Raw genomic sequence first — 19,851 nt, 5'->3', positions numbered from 1 at the left:
AGTTTTATGACTGCTAATTTACAAATGAGCATCTGCAAATCTGAAGTGCTATGAGTAGAAGAAAGATTATTACTATACATTCTTCACCCTCAGGAAAGAGTATGATGTTGTAATAACCTTTGAATTGATGGTCCCCCCTTTCTTGGAAAATATGTGCCTTCAGACATTACAAAGATTAGGCAGCAGAAGGGAAATTATAATAAAATACAGTTCAGAGACTTCTATTTTTGCCAGAAAAAAAATCATATCACATTTTAACATAGTCTCATAGTATCTTTTAAATTTTTTTATCATCATATTTTTGCTTCATATGTCATAATACTAAGTGAGAAGAGCCATGGAAGGTCTGATCTCAGTCTGATCTTAAAAACACTTCCCATAACCCATTTATCTGTTTATCTTCCTGAGACTTCTTCGGTACTTCAAAGTTACTGCTTTTTCATGGTAAAGGGAGAAAGAAATTGTTCTGTGAACAGACTCTAGAAACAAACTTTTCTGAAAGCTAAATATGTAGATCCATAAGGGGTGTAGAGTGGAAGTCTGGTTTATATCAATCAATTCATTATAGTGTGTAGAACTTGCAATTTATATATTTTTTTTCATGACACTGCTCAGTTGTTTCTTCTGCATATTCCATATAATTGAAGTGCTTGAAATAATAAAGCAAGCAGATTTTTTTCATTAAACATCTGTTCACAATAATATTTTTCAAGTAGCTTTTAAACAGTATTTGCTGTTATAAGTTTAGTGCTAAAGTGAGTTTGAGCACAGCATCCACTGACCTCTAATGGAGCCATCAAGTGTGCTTGTAAGCCACTGCAGCTTGCTTCAAAGTATTACCAGTTTTACCAATGGATTCAGGTCTGACATATACATAATGTTAAAACTTTAAAGTAGTTGTTCATGAGAACACCGGAGTAGGATCCATAAAGTTCCTGGCAATTCAGATTCTCAAAGTAGAAATGCAAGAAATTTAAGCTGGCCTTTCTCCTAGAACAGTAATGACTGTAAGGCAATAGTTGCATATTTCTCTTTGCAACAGTTGAGCTGCATGCATGGAGTATTTTTTTAGTCCTGTCTCAGTTGGGATGAATTCTGTTAGTGTTGACAATTTAAATAATGAGGCTTTGCTAACCCAGCTGATTTTGATTGAAAGCAACATAGTGTGCACACACAAGCAGCTCAGCCAGCAAACCATAAATGGCAGTAGCTTCCTTCAAAATGATAAACCGTCGTGTGTGGGGTGAGCTGGGTAAAATACCCAGCAGTGGTAGAAGGTGACCTTAGCTCTACAATGCAGAATTTTTAAATTGCATGCCATTTTTCCAATGCCCGTGAAATTTGTCAAATACCAAGGAAAAAAAATTTGATAGCTGACCCTAAAAACGAAAGAGATAAAATATTTGTGTTAATGAAAAACAGTGAACATTACCACTGAACATTTTGTTGTTCAGTAGAGGGGGACAAAAAAAGCACTGGCGTATTCCTCAAGTGATAATAGATTTTCATTCATGAGACAAGTCAAACGAAGTATTGCAATTGGTTACAAGGCAGAAGGATCCAAGTAGTCTTATCAATTCCTGGTGTCCTTTAGGGGTCTGCAAGTACTGCTCACACCTGTCCTTGCGAATATTCTTGAAGCAGACCAGGAAAAATGCTGGGGATTTGACCAGTTCTTTGCAGAGACCAGTGACATACTACATCGAATAATAATCCACATCTTTTCACTACAGCAGATGACCTTGCACAAAGTTTATATTCACAGCTATAATACGTAAGTGTTCTCTCTGTGTTTTCATTACTTTGTTCTTGCTCAGGCAGACACTACTGTGACCTCAGATAACCAGTTTTACAAATTCAGTACCCTTTCCTTGGTGGTTTATCTGAGGGAGTGAAAGCTTGTGATTCTTCTGTGTAGTCACAGTGCACAGAAGCATGTTGACCAGAAATAAAAATAAAATCATTGAAGGTCAAATCAACTGATCTTAAACTTGGTCTTAATCAGCAAGAGAACACAGACTTAATCTTACAATGTGTCTGTGTTCTTAATCGATACAAGCTTACCCACATTTGTATATGTTACTTATTTACAAAGTAGTTTTCGAGAAACTGTGTTTAACCACTGCTTTTCTTATCTTGTCCTCAAGAATACAAAAATGTGCACATCATCTGTGTCTGATATAAAACTCTCACAGGGGTTCTGAAATTGCAGTTGGAACAATTTAGGATCCTGGGTTATATGTAGTTCACTTCATGGTCATAAAGTGCTGATCTTAAAAGCTGTAAAGTCTGGTTTACAGTTTGATACAAAAATTAGTGCCTTTTCTCTGCATTATTACAGATAATACAGAGCATGTGTTGTTCTCTAATATGCGAACAGATACAGTTATTTCATCAAATGTGTAAATACAGTCCTGGCCTTTTCCAATTTTTATTTTCTATTGTCATTTGTATTTTGAAAGAGTTCAAATACTGGTTTTGCAGAGAAAACTTGCTTGTAGCTCAAACTGCTATTTGTACTTTATTTTTAAAAATTATTATTATTTATCTTTATTTATATACTAGCTGTAATATTAAGAAGAGACAGTGCACTAGTGTAGCACAGGAGGCAAATTGGTCCTTCCTGTTAGTGTCCTTAAGGTTTTTCTTCTTTGTGGGAGGTTTTGTTTGTTGTTTGGGTGGGGTTTTTTTTTGAGCGGGGGAGTGGGGTGGGGAAGGTTTATTATAAATTCTTACACCTTGTATCCATTGATTGCTGGAAATAAAATATCAGAGTCTCTTTGGTCTTCCTTATTACTCCTGTTTTAGGAGATAAATCTAGCTGTCTGTTAGCTTACAGGCTGAATTTAAGGTGCGTGCTTTTTGACATGTGAACCACCAGACTTTTGGAGACACCATCCATCTCCTTTGAAGAAATGGGTGTGCCTGCGATAACTCAAGTATGCTTCCTTCCTCTCATCTGGTGTTGCCTGTTTTTACTGACCTTCAGGCCAAAGCAAGTTTGTTTACACAGACATGCTTTGGTGGAAGATCAGAGGTAGAACAGGAAGTTTGATATTTTGCAGGAAACAGCATTTGTTTTTGTAACAAAGCAACCTGGAGCTTTAGGCAGTGTGCTGCTTTTTGTTCTGCTTATAAGTTGAATGCTTTATGTGTAAAACCCATTCTTAATTAATCGGAAGTAAAAGGGATTTTTATTTATGTAATACAAAATCTAAATTGTTGAACTATTGTAGTGAGTCTGTCTAACACTGAATATATCATTTGTATTATAGAGCTGCTATATTTCATGAGTTGGTCTACAAACAGACAAAAATACCATCTCAGAATCAAGAACTGATATATGAAGGTCGGCGTTTCATACTAGAGCCTGGCAGATTGGCACAGCACTTCCCCAGAACAACTGAGGAGAATCCTATCTTTGTAGTAAGCAGGGAGGCTGTGAACATTGTTGGATTAATCTATGAAGAAGGTATATGAAAGTAATTTCTCCTTTCTTATAGCTATCTTTTGTAAATAGTTTGGCTTATTGCTTTATGACTTACGTCTTAGAGACAGTGTTTGCAATTTTTCTGTTGATACGTGAAGTTCTAAGTATGCAGTCTAATTTTTTTCAAAAATGCTGAATATCCAGCTCATTTTTACAGAAATAGTAGCCGCTTGTAATGTTCCTAGTGCTGTGAACCTGAGCATTTGTGTGTTAAGATGTAGTGGTGTATATGGAGTTCTGAAATTTTTTGAAGCATGACACTTTTAACAACTAGAAGGGAACATCACAGAATGTAATTCGAAGCTGGTTCTTTTGTTCCATTACTCATTAAGTGGAAATTCAAGTTTTGCTTTTTTTTTTTTTGGTCATGAATGTGGTTAGCCTTTCATTTAACAGAGGAGGTCTTAACAACCTACCTTTGTTTAGAAGTTAAGGTAGAGTCAGAACAGGAAAAAAATAAATGAAATTTTTGTATTTCCATTTATCATTGAGAGGCTTATAGAGGGTTCTATGCCAAAGCCTTTTTTCGTAAGAGTTGAGCTGGAGGACATGCCTCCACTTGAGAGGTCAGCGTTGTTTTTTCCGTATATCCTACGTACTGACTGCTCGGGCCAGCTGACACTCACACAGAGGTGCTAAAGAGTGTGGGTAGGTGAGTTGTTTGTGGAAGGATCAACAGGGCCTTTATATTGTGTCAGAGCTTTCTGAAGGAGTCAGTGAGCATGAGAACAAAAGAGGTTCAGTTGGCAGAGGCTACCCTAGGTTTTGAAAAGCAGTTGGGTGAAGTCCTGCCATTGAGAATCTCAGTGAAACAAAGTAGCCATGAGCTAAGAGGGAACAGTCTCCCATGCGAACAAACATAAGAGCTGAAGAACAGAAATAAACGATGGGCTTTCTCAGTGGAGAGAGATTGCTAGTGGAGACCTGCATGAAATCTGTGCTGTGCAGCGTGTTCAAAAGTGAGTCTGGAAAAGGAAATGAAGGACTGTTTGCTGAAGTTACCAAGTTATTTAAAGTGTTTAAGACAAAGGCTGGTTTTGAAGGTGTGCATGAGAACCACAGGATATTAAAAGGCTTGGTGGTAACAGATTAGATGAAAATCCCTGTAGCTACACATAAAAACAGTGTAGGGAGGGGAAACAATCTGAAATTTTGAAGTCTTTTATGGAAAATAAGAAAATACATATGTTTGTGTTATATTTCAGTTTTACTTCCTAAAGTACATCAACGCTATGATTTGGATGGAGATGCCAGTATGGCTAAAGTGAGTAACTATGATTTTATATACCTGTCTCAGATAATGATACTGAAATGAAAGCTACTTGATTTTCAGATGAATAATGTTAATGAAACTATTTTTAAGATGCTAGTGAGAATTATGACTGACAGAAATGTATTTGTTAACAAAGGCTCCAAAAGTACATTAAAGCCATACTTCATATGCAAAATAAGTTAGTATAATTCTTTAAAAAGAACAAACCCTAAAAACAGCCTTTGAAACTCAAGAGTGCTTTATTACTGCACAATTCAGTGATGGGTGGAAAGGAGTCTGCTACTCGGGAGTCCTGAAGCTAGCCAGAAGATTCGTAACGTCCTCTGTGATGGTGCAAAACTTAACATAAGAAAAATAACTTTCATCTTTCTCTCAATAAAGAGGAGTGTCTAAGTCTGCAGAAGAGCAGAATTTCTGTTGTCTCTCTTGCAAATTTTCAGAATCTGTGGGAGACAAGTAGAGGGTGTTTTATTCTTTTGGTCATTTTTCTAATACTGCTGAACATACGTGTTGCCATGCATTGACTTTGTGATTGCTATTTATACTATACCTATAAAACACTGGCTGCTGGGAAGCCTTGTATTCAGGCATGGTAGTCCTGAAAGCATATGTCTTTGAATAACAAAAGTCTTTAAAATTAATAAACAGAAGGTCATCAGTTGATAGTATTTATTTAAAATGTTGCAAATTATCATTTCTGAATCTTTGCTCACAATTCGAAATAATGCAGCAAACTTTTAAGTGGAATTAAGTGAATGAAGAGTCCTTAGCCTTGTAATTTAAAAATGTGACATTTTTAACAAGTTTCTTTTAATGTATGTGTTTAATTCTTAAACTACTGAAGAAATGCACTTGTAACTTTCCAGAAATGAAAGTAAATCTGGAGAGTAAGTGGTGTCCTTCTTGTTTATGAGGGACTTATTTTCATCCCTAATAGATATTTCAGCATAACTGGAAAAACTCACTACCATGTTTAGCTTTGCCTCCATAATGAGTGTTTGGTTATCTACCAACTAAAGTTCGGGCAAAGTTATGCATTTTAAACTACCACCTTCATATTTCTCTTTCTTTTATTAATCTGTGTTGCTTTGTTGTGATTAATTGACATGAAACAACAGTTAAGAAAATGTCAGATTAGTACAATGTTGATTGTTTTTTCTACAGGCAGTAACAGGTATCGTATGTTATGCCTGTAGAGTTGCCACTTCTTTGCTACTTTACCAGGAGCTGATGCGAAAAGGAATACGATGGCTAATGTAAGCAACTGATTGAATTTCATTGTGGTTGTTTGGGGTTTTTTAATTGAGATATGCCTTGATTATCAATACATAATTCTGTAATCTCCCAGTATCTTGGGAGGTTTTCTTTACTCTTTGAATATGAACAAGCTTTCTGAATTTTTTCCTTCTTTCTGTCATTAAGGAAACAAAAATAATATTTTCTGACAATAAGGTTTAGGTATTTGCAATTTCACTTTCTTCTGGGGATAGTTTAAGTCTAACCTCTGGTGACCTGCAGGTACAATTGAGCAGCTTGCACAAGATAGTTTTATGTGAGGGTTATGCTAATGCATCTCTAACAAAGCAATTCTTACTAGCACTTATTGCTGTAGGTATATTACTGTATTACTGATCGCTGGTAAGACGGCAGTTGAATGCTTTTGTTATAGATTAATGCTTCACTTTTTCAGTGAAATAATTAAGGATGATTACAATGAAGTGGTTCATAAAAAGACAGAAGTTGTCATCAGGCTGGATTTCTGCAGCAGAAACATTGAGAAAGCTGAGAAAATGTGAGTAGGAGCGCTACTGAATGCATTGATTTTTCATTATCTTTAATGACAGTAGTATTTTAAGTTATATTTATTTACAGAGGTTTTGCATATAAAAATTAGATCTGAATTGGCATGGATTTGCTGATGGCAGTACCTTAAGCAGATTTAGTAATACACTTTACTCAAATTAGAGTGTTAATTTTGCTGCTTAACCTATCAGGAACAAGTAATTGCTATTGAGTAGTAATTATACGTGGGTTTTTTCCCCTTTCTTCTCTGACTCAGTTCATTTGCTGTTGTTGACTTTAGAAGCTGTAGTAAAGCCTGGACAAAGAATCAAGTACCTTTCCTTCCATTAGTGCTTTAATGCTTTTGTCACTGAGTTTGCTTGCGTGTGTTTATTAAGGATGACTTTAAATACTGACCCTTTCACAGCTTTAAGACTGTAGTATTTTCTGCATGGAAGGAATTTTAATGTTGAAATATAACATAGAGCAGCTGCAAAAAAACCTCAATCCTCCCCCCCAAAAAAACCAAACCAAAGCTGTATTAGGGTATCACTAGATCACAGTGTGTGGACACAGGGATGCAGAAAGTAAACTGCACAGGAAATTCTACTCCTGACTTTTTTTTAAGTGCCCGACTATTGTGTTATTTCTGTCTATTTTGGTTAATTCAAATGGCAGAGGTCTGTGTCTCAGAATCGTACTGTTGCCCATATGGATCCATTTAGATCTGTAGAATAGAAAGTGGTTTAGAGTGCTTTCTTTAAAACTGGCAAAATTTATAATAAGGAGCAACTAAAGAATTGTTATCTTTTAGCATAGGAGACTTCCAAGTTTCAAAGACCACAGAAGACACTTATTTCTCTTGTCTTCCATCTCAAAGAAGGAAATGTTTTCCAGTGGTCAGACTCTTCTGACCAACCTCTTTCAGTCAAGTGCTGTCTGTAGGAGATGGGATTGCACATTGAATTCTTCCTAAAAGTTTCATTTTTTTCTCTCTCCTGACCTTTGTTTCACCTGTGAGTCCCACTCAATGTCCAATTCTCAGTCACATTCTTTTCCACTCCTGAAGTATCTTTGCAGTCTCTCCACAAACTAGCATTAGCTCCATCTTTAAGGTTTGTTATTCTTAGGCAGTCTGATATGAGCGTTAAAGCCCAGGTCTTCATAGGATTCTTCTATGAGTAGTTGTTTTCCTGTTCAACCTGCTGCCAGTGTCCACCAAATGCTGTATTGGTCGTAGGATTCCCTAACCTTGCTTCCAGACTGCTCTGAAAATGCAGATGCCCCCAGGCAGTTAATGCACACATAGAGAGCCCTTGGGTCTGCACAGTAGACTTAAGGATGTTGAAGCTGCTATGCATGTGCAAATTGAACAGCTTGCGTGTCAGAATTATGGATACTGAAGGATTTCTCAGATTTGCTCTGTGCATGCCAAACATATACACACTGACACACTTGGGCTTTAAGATACTTGCTTTAAAAACAAAGAAACAACAACAGTGAAACCAGCAAAACTGATAACTAGCAAGGTAACAGTATACCTGTGTAGCTTAGTTACAAATCATCAGGGCTGTAATCCAGACTCTTCTTCAAGCTAGTTTACGCTAGTTCACAGGACTAGTTTTCGTTCGTTCCATATTTGGTTCAGATAGCTTCTTCCTGCAGTTTGCCAGGTCCCCAGAGATGAAAGCCACTTAGAGCTCAGAAGAAACTGCTGCAGGTTCTGATTTGTGACTAGTGCATTTCGCAGTATCTCAGAGCAGTGATTTGAAAAAAATTACCTTCACTTGTGAACTGGAGTCGTTCTCATGTGAACAGAAATTTGCTAAGTGTTTGCACATGGTCTTTCAGCCTCTTATGAAGGGTCAGGATTTTCGGTTTATTTGACTTCAGAAGACTTTTCTGGAATTAGCAAAGGACACACCTTCTTGTTTGTCCTCCCTTTTCAAGGCTGTGCTTCAAAGCATGGCAATGCAAAACTTTTATTTGAAAAGTTAAACAAAGTATTGAACTCAAGCAAAGTATGTATATTTTGAAAGCAGATGGGTTTTATGGTGGTTTTAAAAATGAAATGTGCCTGAGACTCAACAGGAAAATTATCATCCCAAATGATTTATTTGGCACTTGAGCTGTGGTCAAATGGCAAGTATCACTGTGAACAGATGGTGCTAACCCAGCCTTTAAGGGTTCTGGTAACTCAACCAACCCAAGGTTTTGGTAACGAGCCTTTCCAATAAGTTTCCACAGAAAAGCATTTTGGTGCATGGGAGTATTAGTTTGTTGTGTGTCATTGACTACTTTAAGTAACTTTGGTTTGGTAACCTTTTAATAATGATTCCATGAGAGGAAATAGTTTTCTACTGCCTGTCAAGTACAAGTAATGAGAATAGAATAAAGAAGTCAGGAATGGAAGTTTCAAACTTCTTTTTAACAGTTCAAATGTAGGAAAAAAATGAAGGGATTTTTTTTTTCATAAGTAAAATGTTTCCGTTACTAATGGCCACTTAAAGTTGTCAGTGTTTCATGGTTGCTGCTTGGGAAATACTGTAATTCATGTAAAAGAAAACATAGTTATTGTTACAGTCTAGATTCAAGGAACATTTTGAGTGTATTCACTGCTTGTTTGTTTTGGTTTTTAACTGTGCTTTTTTTTGTGGTCAGATATGAGAATTTGATGCAGATCAACTTGGAAGCATCAGAAGTGGATGAAATTTCAGAGATACACACAAAACTGTTACGTGTAAGTATCTTACAAAGCCTGTATCATGCTTAAAATGGTGTTTCTAAAGAAAAAGCCAAATGCACAATAACACAGGTGTTTCTGTGAATAACAACCCTGACTTCTCAAAGTAATTTCTAGATTGCTTAAGGTTGTTAAAATGCTCACAGTGAGATGTGGATATCTTTCTGAAAACAGAGCAAATCCTTTTATTAGCTTAGTGTAGTGAAAATAATCAGTTCCTGAAAATACATTCTCATTTTCTAAAATACTCAAGTAAGAAATTATAACCGTGAAATATATTTTACTTTGCAGTTTTTTTCCCCTTTCCTTAAAGAATTTTAAACTACTTCATTGGTTTTCTAAAGTGATTCATATACAAACACACTTCAGAGTGATCTGCTTTGAAATTTGCATTGTGTATCCAGAGAAGTAAGGAAAAATTGAAAATAACTTTACACACTGGTGTCCTGGGAACAGGTACAAAGTTCTCCATTCTAAAAGAAAAAGTTGATCAGTGCATCTTTATTTTGAAGGCTGTATGAACTGTAGAGAAAGAAAGGTATGAATTATGTGTATAGTCATTATACAAATTCTTAACAAACCAAAAAAGCAAGTGTAGAAATACATGGGGAATATATGAAAGATTGAAACTAATTGTTGAAAGAAAAATATTAACTAACAGAAGTACCAGTGTCAGAGATTATTCTTTAATAATGTCATGCTTTATCTGCTTTTAGCAAAGCCTAGGTGGATAATTGGGCATGTTTCTTTAATGAAGTCAGTGAAACAAATGGCTCTATAGTATTAACATGCTCAGTCTGTTTTCAGCCTCAAGTAATTTTTCACTTTACTCAGTGGTAAAATTGAACTTTCTTGCTCTTACCTAGCTCTCCAGCTCTCAGGGTACAATAGAAACTAGTCTTCAAGATATCAAAGCCAAACTTTCTCCCAGTGGTTTACTGGCTGACACCTGGGCAAATCAGGAAGGCATGCATCCAAAAGACAGAAAGTGAGTAATTGTATTAGTTGTTTTAATATGTATTGAATTCTACATTGAGTTGTAGTTCATAAAACTCATTCATAGGTACTTAAGTTTATGTATAAAATATGTAATTTTCTTCCCTTTGTCACTCTAGTCCAGAAAGGCTGCAGGCGCTGCTATGTTCCATCACAGATATTTATTATCAGTTCAAAAAAGACAAAGCAGAACGAAGTAAGTAACTTACTTGATTCGCTTTTAATATAAACTGTAATGTAAAAGACAGGTCAGTCCTTGTTCCACTAGGCTATTTGTGGTAGGAATGGAGAGTGAGTTAGCAACAGTGAATACGTCTGTAGGTCTGTCTTAGTGAGATACTGCCTTGAAGCCCATATGAATGAAACAGCACTATTAATCATAAATTTGAATTGCAAGGCTGGAGATGTGGAGGAAAAAAAAAGTACATGACCACTTTTACCTATCAAAATAGAAGAAAATCATATAGGAAATGGGTAAACTTAGTGGAGTTTTACATAAATACAACTAACAGAATTAAACTGGTAATGTCTGTCATCTGCTCTGATCCTAGGGCTTCCTTATAATGAAGAACAAATTCACAAGTTTGACAAGTAAGTTTTGAAGTTACCTTTGGGAAATAACATAATTGCTTTTAGGTCATTCAGTTGCTTTTGCCAATAATCTTTTGATTTTTATTGTAAATTATAACCTCTTTAGGATTGCTCTGTAAAAAAAATTCCTTTAAATATCCTAAATACATAGGGGTGCCAGTATATGATAACTTCCTGGCAGTGGAGTTCCTTCACTGATAGACTTCTAAATGTAGATGTGAAATACCTGTTCATTTTCTGGGCATAACTGTCTTATAGAAAATACGGTTTTTTTCCTCAGTAAGAGTGAAGTGACTTTGTAACTAACGTGGAGATAATTTTTACAGATGAATAAAATATGGGCTAGTGGAATGAAATTCTAGAATGATTTAATCTTCCCAGGAATACAGCATACAAATTTTATGCAGTTCTCCATGCTTGTTTAAAACTGTCACTTATGAAAGGTGGCCACATTAAGTGTCTGTATGTAACCTGAGTGTCTAGACTCCGCTAACAACACTTGACTAATTCTCGAGCAACTGTAAACAGCTGCTCTGCTGGTGCTGCTGTACTTGTCTCAGAATCAGTTCAGTTCCTCATATGCAAGTGCCTAATACTATCTAAGTTGCCCTAAGGTACCTGAGACATGCTCTTAGACTGGGAGGTAGGACACAAGACCAATGGGAAACCTACACCTTTCTGGATAGACAGAAGCAGGGCAGGGTATCCTTGTGCATCTCAAATAATGCTAGATGCTTATGTTTAAGTAATTAAGTTATTCTCCTAGTGGCCAGCCAGTTGAGTTGCTCCCTAGACTTTGCTGTGTGCTATATTTAGACACTGCTTCTGTAATTTTCTAAATGTTCTTGCTGTTGCTACCACTAGTGTGGCTTCATTCACAGATAGAAAGCTACCGATGTTTTCACAGCGATGCCACTTGATTTTTCCATAGTGAAAGCTAAATGGGGCAACTGCCAAGTGGAGGTGAGGTTGCCTTAAGATAAAGGACAGTAGGGGCTGAAAACCTGTAAGACGGATCTTGATACGCTGAAAGAGACTTGGATGCGTTATTGGCCTGCAACAGCAAGGGGCTGAACTTAATGTGAGAGATAATGTGAGTGATAATTTTGTCATGTTTTTAAGGATAAGATTGAAAAACAGACAAACATTGGGATGCAGTCCATAGCTCATTTTAAATCTGCACTCCCTTGGGCAGATTAAAGAAACTTTAGGGCTTTTTCTACTACTCAGACTGTGTCCCTGCATTAATAGTGAATAACTCTAAATAAATAGGCTTGATTTTCATGGTTTTGAATACTGGTATATTTTCTACCACAAATTTCTCCTTGAGAATGTTCAGATATCTTTGAATTCCTAACTACATCTTATTTTACTTGATTCACCCCAGAGAGAAATGGCAATGGTTTTTGTTAAGAACTGTGTGCCATTAGCAACAGAGGGCTGGCCTTTGTTATATTTACCAGTAGACAGACAAGGGAGCAGCACTCAGTTTAGGTATTTTTTTGTTGTTTGAATGATAGGTGTGCGTGCCTGATGACAGTCCAGCTACACTCTAGCCAGAATGTGATTAACCAATAGCTATCATGCAAGACTTAATGAAATACCAGAAGCAGGTGTTGGACTGTAGTGTCCTGGCACCCCTTAGTTTCGCTTACTGGTGCAATGCATAGCATGGTAAGGCAGTTACTGGGATTACTGTCTGCAGCACTAACCAGAATTGGGTTCTGTTTTGCTTTCCTGTCCTTATGGGCTTGCGTTTTTCTCTTGTCATAAATATAAGCTGACACAAAAATCCTGGGTTTTTTCTTGCATGTGTATTACTCAGCACAAAGATTATTCAATATGCTGGAAGTTCCAAGTATATGTAGAAGGCAAATAAGAAATAATAAGGAATTCTGTCCTTTCCATTTAGCATCCCTTCTCCTTAAATATACCTGCTCAGGTAAATACTGACTCAAAGAAGACATTTGATCGTTTGTTCATATAAAAATAATTGCAACTAAATGCTTCAAGTGATTTTTTTTCTCCCTGCTAGGGAATATTTCTGCAATATAAACTGTCAGCTCATGCAGTGTGTTGCAGCATGAATAAAGGTGGCTGAAGGGATTTTAAGTCCACATACCTCTTCTCCATGTTTCAGAAAGTATTAGTATAGAGGGACAGGGTTTTGAAAGCAGTATAACACTGTTTGGCTGTTTCTGTGTTGCAGGCAGAAGCTGTATTTGCATGCTACGAAAGCCATAGCTCTATTCAAAGATGAATGTGTCAGCAAGTATGTTACATTTTTGGGCAAGGCTGAGGACTGGACAAGGCAAGCTATTAATTTCTTTAGTATTCGGTAATGTTCATTGCACCACTTTACAAAGGAAGCTTTTAAAAGAAAACTTTTTTGTTTTAGGAAAATGCTTCACACAAGGAAGCAGTTACTGGCTCTTACCAACCAGTGTTTTGATATTGAAGAAGAGGTGTCCAAATACCAGGATTATATAAATGAGGTAGAATGCTTCAAAATTATGTAAAGTCTTTGCATAGATAAAAGACTATTCCATATTGTTTAATGTCAGTAGTGTTGTTTATAGCGAGTCTTACATTAATGCAGTCGTATTAAAATATAGGGCTGTATGGATATAGTATTTGGTCTATAACAGCTTCATTGCTAATGTCAGAGTGATGTAGAAAGTGGTGTGATTTTTTGAGTCCTGACTTGATTTTGGAATTTGGTGGGGGTTTTTTTGGTTTTTGGTTTCTTTTGGTGGGTTTGGTGTTTTGCTTTGGGGGTTTTTTGGTTGGTTGTTTTTGGCTTTTTGTAGTGTTAGCATTCCCCCGCAAAAATATGCAAATGGATGTGAGTTCATTATAAAGCATTTTGGGTAACTGCTATTATCATAATGGTATCTGAGCACCCAGAGGATTATCTTAATACTCTTATGAAGCATAAAAACACTAGTCCCATAATCAAGATTAGGGGATATGTGCTTGAGGATACATGCTAAACTAATGCTGCTGGTGACATGAAAGAAAATACTTTGTTAAAATTTGGATGGTAACTCTGCTGGTTGCAAACTTAGCAGAATTACCTCAAAACTGAGAGAATTACAGCATTTTCATGCAGTAAAATTATTATTCTTTATAAAATAAATTTAAATTAAAGCACCGGACAGGTGTAAAAACAATTAAGGAATGATGGAGAGCAGCATTCCACTTGTTACTTGTTTGTATTTTAGTAGCACTACCAAAATCAGTTATTGATTAGGATCCTGTTGCCTTAGGATATCTGCAAACATAACGCATAGATAATTCTTCCTTTTAAGAGTTTCTTATGAAAGTATAAGACAGTTAAGAAGATGGAACAAATCAGGGAATTATAGGTCATGTCAATAATCTCAGCTTGGAGAATATCAGCTGCTTTACTAATGTACTGATTTTATGAGGCATCATAGCACTGGCAAATTTAAAGAAAGATTTTAAGGTGGACATCAAGGTACATATGACAACTTATGTTGCAACTTAGATTTCCTTTTTGTCTGTTTCAGTTACAAGATGCTCTGCCGCAGAAAATGTTTGCAGCTTCTAGTGGGATGAAACATACAATGAACACAGTCTATCCAAGCTCAAACACATTAGTGGAAATGACTCTTGGGTAAGAATTTCATAATTGGATTGATGTAATATTCTATACCTGTTGTACAGGCGAATTGAAAAAACCGAATTTACAGCTGACTTAGTGATTCCTGTATTAATAGAAAGAGTTTTATATTGCAGAAAAAGCTTTATGTTGCTACAGTGGCGGTACAGATTTGGAAGTGAGTAGGAGACAATAGTAATCTATTATCTGCCACTTTTAATAAATAAGCAACCTGTTGTCTGTCCCTTATTTTAGTATGTAATGACAAGTTGCTGAAAGCTTTGTGGTGGTGAGTGATCATGGCAGGTAACTGTCCCTATAAAAATTGTAACCTTTCTTTCACTTCTTGTTACTACAGTATGAAGAAACTAAAAGAGGAAATGGAAGGGGTTGTTAAAGAGCTGGCTGAGAACAATCACATTTTGGAAAGGCAAGCAGTTGTTTTCCCTTTTTGGGCTGATAATAGGAATGGGCTTAATTTGGTACATTTGAACTTAAACTAAGGGACGATTCTGTAATCTCTTTAACTGTAAATATATTTTGAACTGTTGATCAGAGATGTAACAAAAAAAAACCCAAAAAGTATTGAAAACCTCTAAACATTATTGTAAAATCATTCTGACACAGCATTTGGGGCATTTTTGTTTCATGTTACTTATGTTTAGCTAACAAAAATACCTGTTGCACAGACAGATTAATTCTGAATTTAAACACAATACTGTTGCAGCAATCAAGTGTTGTGCAACACTTTTAACTTTTAAAAGCAATCTTTTAACTCCTCACCTTTAGCCGTAATTTTTACAACTGTGGAATTATACCAATCTGAATGAATGATTTTGCAGTTTTCAGATCACTTAAATTAAGTGAAGAGAAAGAGGCGAACATATTTCTTACAGTCCTGAGAGGGTAACGTTGTTATCACATACAGACTGACTTTGCATTTTTCCTGTGTTGATGATAAAATAATGATTTCCTGAAAGCTTCAGGGTAAATTTCTGGTGGAGCTCTTTAGCTTCAAACTGTAATGGTTTGGTTTTGTTCCCCAGCCCCAGGCCCATACTTGGAGCATAGCATCTTCTCTTCCATCTTCTTTTCACATACAAAGTTAGATACAAATATGTGTGTTGGCATGTGGCAAGGGAAAGGCAAACCCCATAAATAAATTATAATGAATTAAGGATTGATTCTATAATCTAGTCATTCACTGAAGAATATACTGGTTTTTCATTTTAGATTTGGTGCTTTGACTATGGATGGTGGCCTGCGGAACGTGGACTGTATCTAGCTTTCAAAAGACCTGAAGAGGACTTGTAAATTTTTTGAAAGGAGAAAAAAAAATAACGTTGGGACATTTAAAGGTGGATAATAAATCTCTGTCCAGGTTTTTTTTCCCTCTACAACTGTAGTATTTAAAAAAATGTAAATATGTATAATATGTAAATATAAAAGAAATATATATCTTTTTTTGGTCAATGTGAGGATAGAATTACTGCTGGCAGGGAATTTAGCCCCTTGGAGGATCTCTGACTAAGTCCTAAAGGAAAAAGTGTTGATGAAATTGACATTTTTGTTTGCTTTGAATATTGCCCGTTTTTCAGAATGCAGTTTAGTCTTTATTGCAAGAAGACTTGCAGAACTCTAAGCATCATGAATAGTCTTTAAAAGGGGTTTTGGATTTCCTTTAACCACCACTAGTATTTTGGAGTCTAGCTGAATGACTGTGATCATCACAGAACATGACAATTGTTTTAAATGAGATCTTTTTAAGTAAGTGTGAATAGGGACTAAAAGCGCAGATAGGACAGAATGGAAATGCATTTCTCTTTCCTTCACATCCAAACTGTTAGTTCACTTTTACTTGAGAAAACAAATTCACGATATTTTTTTAAGTTCCTCTCTGTATTTGGTGCCATGATACCTGTAATCATTTGACTGCTCTGTATATGGAAGTTTTGCACTCCAGGTTGTCAGACAGAATGTAAAAATTCCTTTTTCAGAGTACAGCATTTTCAGAATTGCCCTGAAATCATGTTGCTCACCACAAGAGAAGCGGGTTCTTAAAATAGCTTTTTCAGAATCCTGTTTGCAGGCATAATTTTTTTAAAAGGTTAAGGAGAATTTGTGGGCAGTCAGCAGACTAGATAGTGTCATGCCTCAGTGGTAACTGATTATTGGAAAAATAAATTGCTGGTCTGGATCTTGAAAAGGGACCACACCTGCTGCTGACTGAGATATCAAACTTAGGTGGAAAATTTAGTAAGACTATGTATTTATTTTCCAGTATCAGTTGTTACTACTTTAAGTACTACATGATCAGGTTGCAGAGATGCAGAATAAAACAGTCTGCTCCAGTATGTGTAGGAAGAAGAAAGAGGAAAACAAACAAACAAAAACTCAGAAAACATTTGTCACTTTACTTGGATACTACAGGTGTACTTACTTGTTTCAGCTGAAGAGCATGCAAATATTACGGGATTCATTCTTTCTTTGTGGAAACTTGGTCATGGATGTTCAGTGGTGTCCAGTAGTACTTCTGATTGCTCTGTTACATCTGCAAGATGATCTACACCAACTCCAGAATTTTCTACAATTAATGGTAAAACATTTAGGTATAAACTAAACAGCAGTAACCTGTAATAGCATCTGAGTTTTGTGATGCTTACTCCCTGTTTATCTGTCCGGGTCAGAATATAAAACGTTTTCATTGAATTTTTTAAAAAATATTTGATTAGAAACTTATGAAATTTATAATTGATTCTTTTATTGTTAAAAGAAGAGGAAATTCACTGCCTTGATGTCCAAGACCTGCTTTCCAGTGTTCTTGGTGAGAGTCAAATATTAAAAGGGAATTCAGATCAGATATTTTTATACCCACATGAACAGCTTCTTTCTTTGAGAGCTTTGCCCCAAAAAAATCTAGCTATGCAAAAGGCGTGCAGCAGTTTGTTACATGTTTTCCTTGGTTAGCCATGGCATTCTTAACTGTTTGTTTTAAAATAACGGAATCATGTCTAACTGGAATGTTTTAATGCCTGCTTACACATTTGTTCATTCATGTCTGCAGTCTCACTGAGTGTCATTTAAATACATGCGTAAGTGTTAAAAGGACTGGGCTCTCAAACTGTGCATAACTTCTGTTTTTTTCCAATGGTAAGTTTGTAACACTTTGTTTCAAAGGTTCTTAATCTTGAAAGGAATCAAGAGTTAGTTGGAATATATAATTTTCAACTTCTTTATACTGAAGCAGTCTGAAAAAAATTAATTGTAGTAGTAATATAGTCTGTATATTGAAGTATGTGTGGCATTCTTTTACACGGTTGAAAATGTTTTGTTATATTTTATGTTCATTTTAAACATTGCTGGGTTTAGTGCTGCTAAATACATCAGTAATCTTAATCTTATTAAAATTTCTTTTTCTGAAGCAATTTTAACTAAGCAGTAGCTAAGGAACTTGAAGGAATCAGTTCATAATCTACTGATTACATTCTTATGAAGCAAATACATTTTTCAAGTCAAAGCAAGCATAGTGTATAATACCATCATTTTTTTGGCTCAAACTAAGTGTCCTGATTCTATCAGTCATGCCTACTGATTTGCCAAAAGAAGTAATAGAAAGTAATACATGGTTCTTCCTCCTGAAGCTGGTTTACAGTTTTGGGGGTTTAGCTTAGTATGTTTATTATCTGTTACTTGAACAAACCTGTCTTCATGTGAATTGTGAAAATGCATGAGTGAATGACTTAATGGCATAAAGACATCATCAGCCACTTACTGTCTGGTGTGTACTGTGTCTTTCCATAATTTCACTTCCTGTTAATTTCAGTACTACCTTATAATTTTTATTTCCCTGTAAGTACAATACAAAGCCTGAAACCTGTAGCAGCAAATCGCAGTTTAGCTTGCATTAGCCGGCTCTCCAGAAAAGTTCTCCTGTCACTAGCACCACTAGCACAGGCTGTATGGTAGAGCCACTAATCTTTTTTATTTATTTTTTGACCACTCTGCTGATCTGTGTTCTGAACAATATTAGTTCTCTGTAATGGTAGCAAAATTCCTAGTCTCTCTACTCGGTGTGGAACAGTCAATACTAATTTAGTTAATCACTGTAGAAGTGGTAATGCTAGAGTAATTTTGGATCTAATACTATGGCAAGGATTAAAAAGGCTGAATGGGGTATTAAGCTTGAAGCCTAGAAGAGGGGAGATGTGGAATAAACTGCCATTGCATAAACTTGTTTGGGTTAAATTAAACACAGATTTATTACTGAGTAATTGCATAGCCTGCTGTAACTGTGAAATCCCTCCCGGGGGGGCATGGAAATTAGTTTGGCTAGCCACATTTGGTTAGCTCAGCCAGTGATGGCTTCTAGCAAGGGACCTGAAAATCGGTGGGGTGGACGCTCACCCTGCTCTGTGCAGAGGGAAACTTGGTTTACCTGTGACCTACTCAATGATGAGCACTTCAAAATTGGCTTATAAGAATAAGATACTGGTTACCTGAAGATAAGTTAGGGGAGAAAAAAAAGAATGGCTAGGGTCTGGAAGACTCACCAGAAGGGGGACTGGGAAATAATGGGAGTTGGTTGGCTGAAAGAAGAGAAGATTGGAAGGGGGGTTGGGGGACAAAAGTCTTCAGTTATCTAAAAGCTGTTACAGAAGATCAGTGTTAACCACCGTGACTCTGGTGAGAGGAGTAGAGATTAAATTGTAGTGCACAAAACAAAAAACTCTAGACAATAAATTTGGGAAAATGTAGTGAAGAGAGTCAAGTGCCGGAACTGCACAGGGTCGGTTGCACAGGGTTTTTAAGAACAGGGTAACTGCTGGGAGCTCTGGTGGCTGGTCCTGCCGTTGCCAAGGCTGCATGACCTTTTAATTTTCTGTGCTCTGAACAGCTTTTTTTTTTTTTTTCAATGTGTTCCATTGATCACAAAAATGTGGTAGGGCTACCATCCCTCAGCAGAGTTGTCTCTTTTGACACTGGTACAAGCCCAGCCAGTAGCAGTTGTACTTATAGATGTGCATCTTCTGGAGAACTTAGGTTCCTGTTGACAAGGAACACTGACGGCAACTGGTAGAGATGCTGGCATGCTACAACCATGGGCACGCTGCAGTTGTATGGACTTGTATTCTGCTTCTCAAAACTTACACAGAGTGAAGGCTTGACTAGCTGGGCTTCCACAGCCTTCCCATCCAGGTGTGGGTTCTGTCACTGCTGCCTGGCCACCGGAAGCATTTCTCAGACCAGCTGCTTTAAGAAACCTAGGCAGATCATTTTAATGGCAACCTGCTGCGGTGTATCACCAGCTCTTGCTGGCTCGCCCCTTGCCAGTGTGCAGGTTGCTTCAGCAC

The 19,851-nt window shown here is 36.5% G+C and overlaps 1 protein-coding gene across 6 annotated transcripts in view; it reads left to right on the top strand.

The window, feature by feature from the left end:
* Positions 1-18,267, top strand: part of TBK1 (TANK binding kinase 1) — a 29,421-nt gene extending 11,154 nt beyond the window's left edge. For 3 of the 6 annotated variants that reach the window (XM_056342086.1, XM_056342088.1, XM_056342089.1), the window contains 14 exons: positions 1,595-1,774; positions 3,276-3,472; positions 4,696-4,754; positions 5,928-6,019; positions 6,454-6,555; positions 9,207-9,285; positions 10,155-10,276; positions 10,404-10,480; positions 10,836-10,875; positions 13,085-13,186; positions 13,274-13,370; positions 14,409-14,515; positions 14,859-14,930; positions 15,734-18,267. In XM_056342086.1, coding sequence (XP_056198061.1) covers positions 1,595-1,774; positions 3,276-3,472; positions 4,696-4,754; positions 5,928-6,019; positions 6,454-6,555; positions 9,207-9,285; positions 10,155-10,276; positions 10,404-10,480; positions 10,836-10,875; positions 13,085-13,186; positions 13,274-13,370; positions 14,409-14,515; positions 14,859-14,930; positions 15,734-15,785 — 1,378 coding nt within the window. In that variant the 3' untranslated portion in view covers positions 15,786-18,267. Of the gene's footprint in view, positions 1-1,594; positions 1,775-3,275; positions 3,473-4,695; positions 4,755-5,927; positions 6,020-6,453; positions 6,556-9,206; positions 9,286-10,154; positions 10,277-10,403; positions 10,481-10,835; positions 10,876-11,806; positions 11,969-13,084; positions 13,191-13,273; positions 13,371-14,408; positions 14,516-14,858; positions 14,931-15,733 lie in introns of those variants that run through there. The other 3 variants (XR_008822392.1, XR_008822391.1, XR_008822393.1) reach the window with 3 other exon arrangements.
* The last annotated feature ends 1,584 nt before the right edge of the window (positions 18,268-19,851 follow it).

Source organism: Falco biarmicus, chromosome 5, assembly GCF_023638135.1.
Source record: "Falco biarmicus isolate bFalBia1 chromosome 5, bFalBia1.pri, whole genome shotgun sequence".
NCBI classification, from domain to species: Eukaryota; Metazoa; Chordata; class Aves; order Falconiformes; family Falconidae; genus Falco; species Falco biarmicus.
Note: the sequence above shows the minus strand (reverse complement) of the source record. Positions and strands in the feature narration are given on the sequence as shown.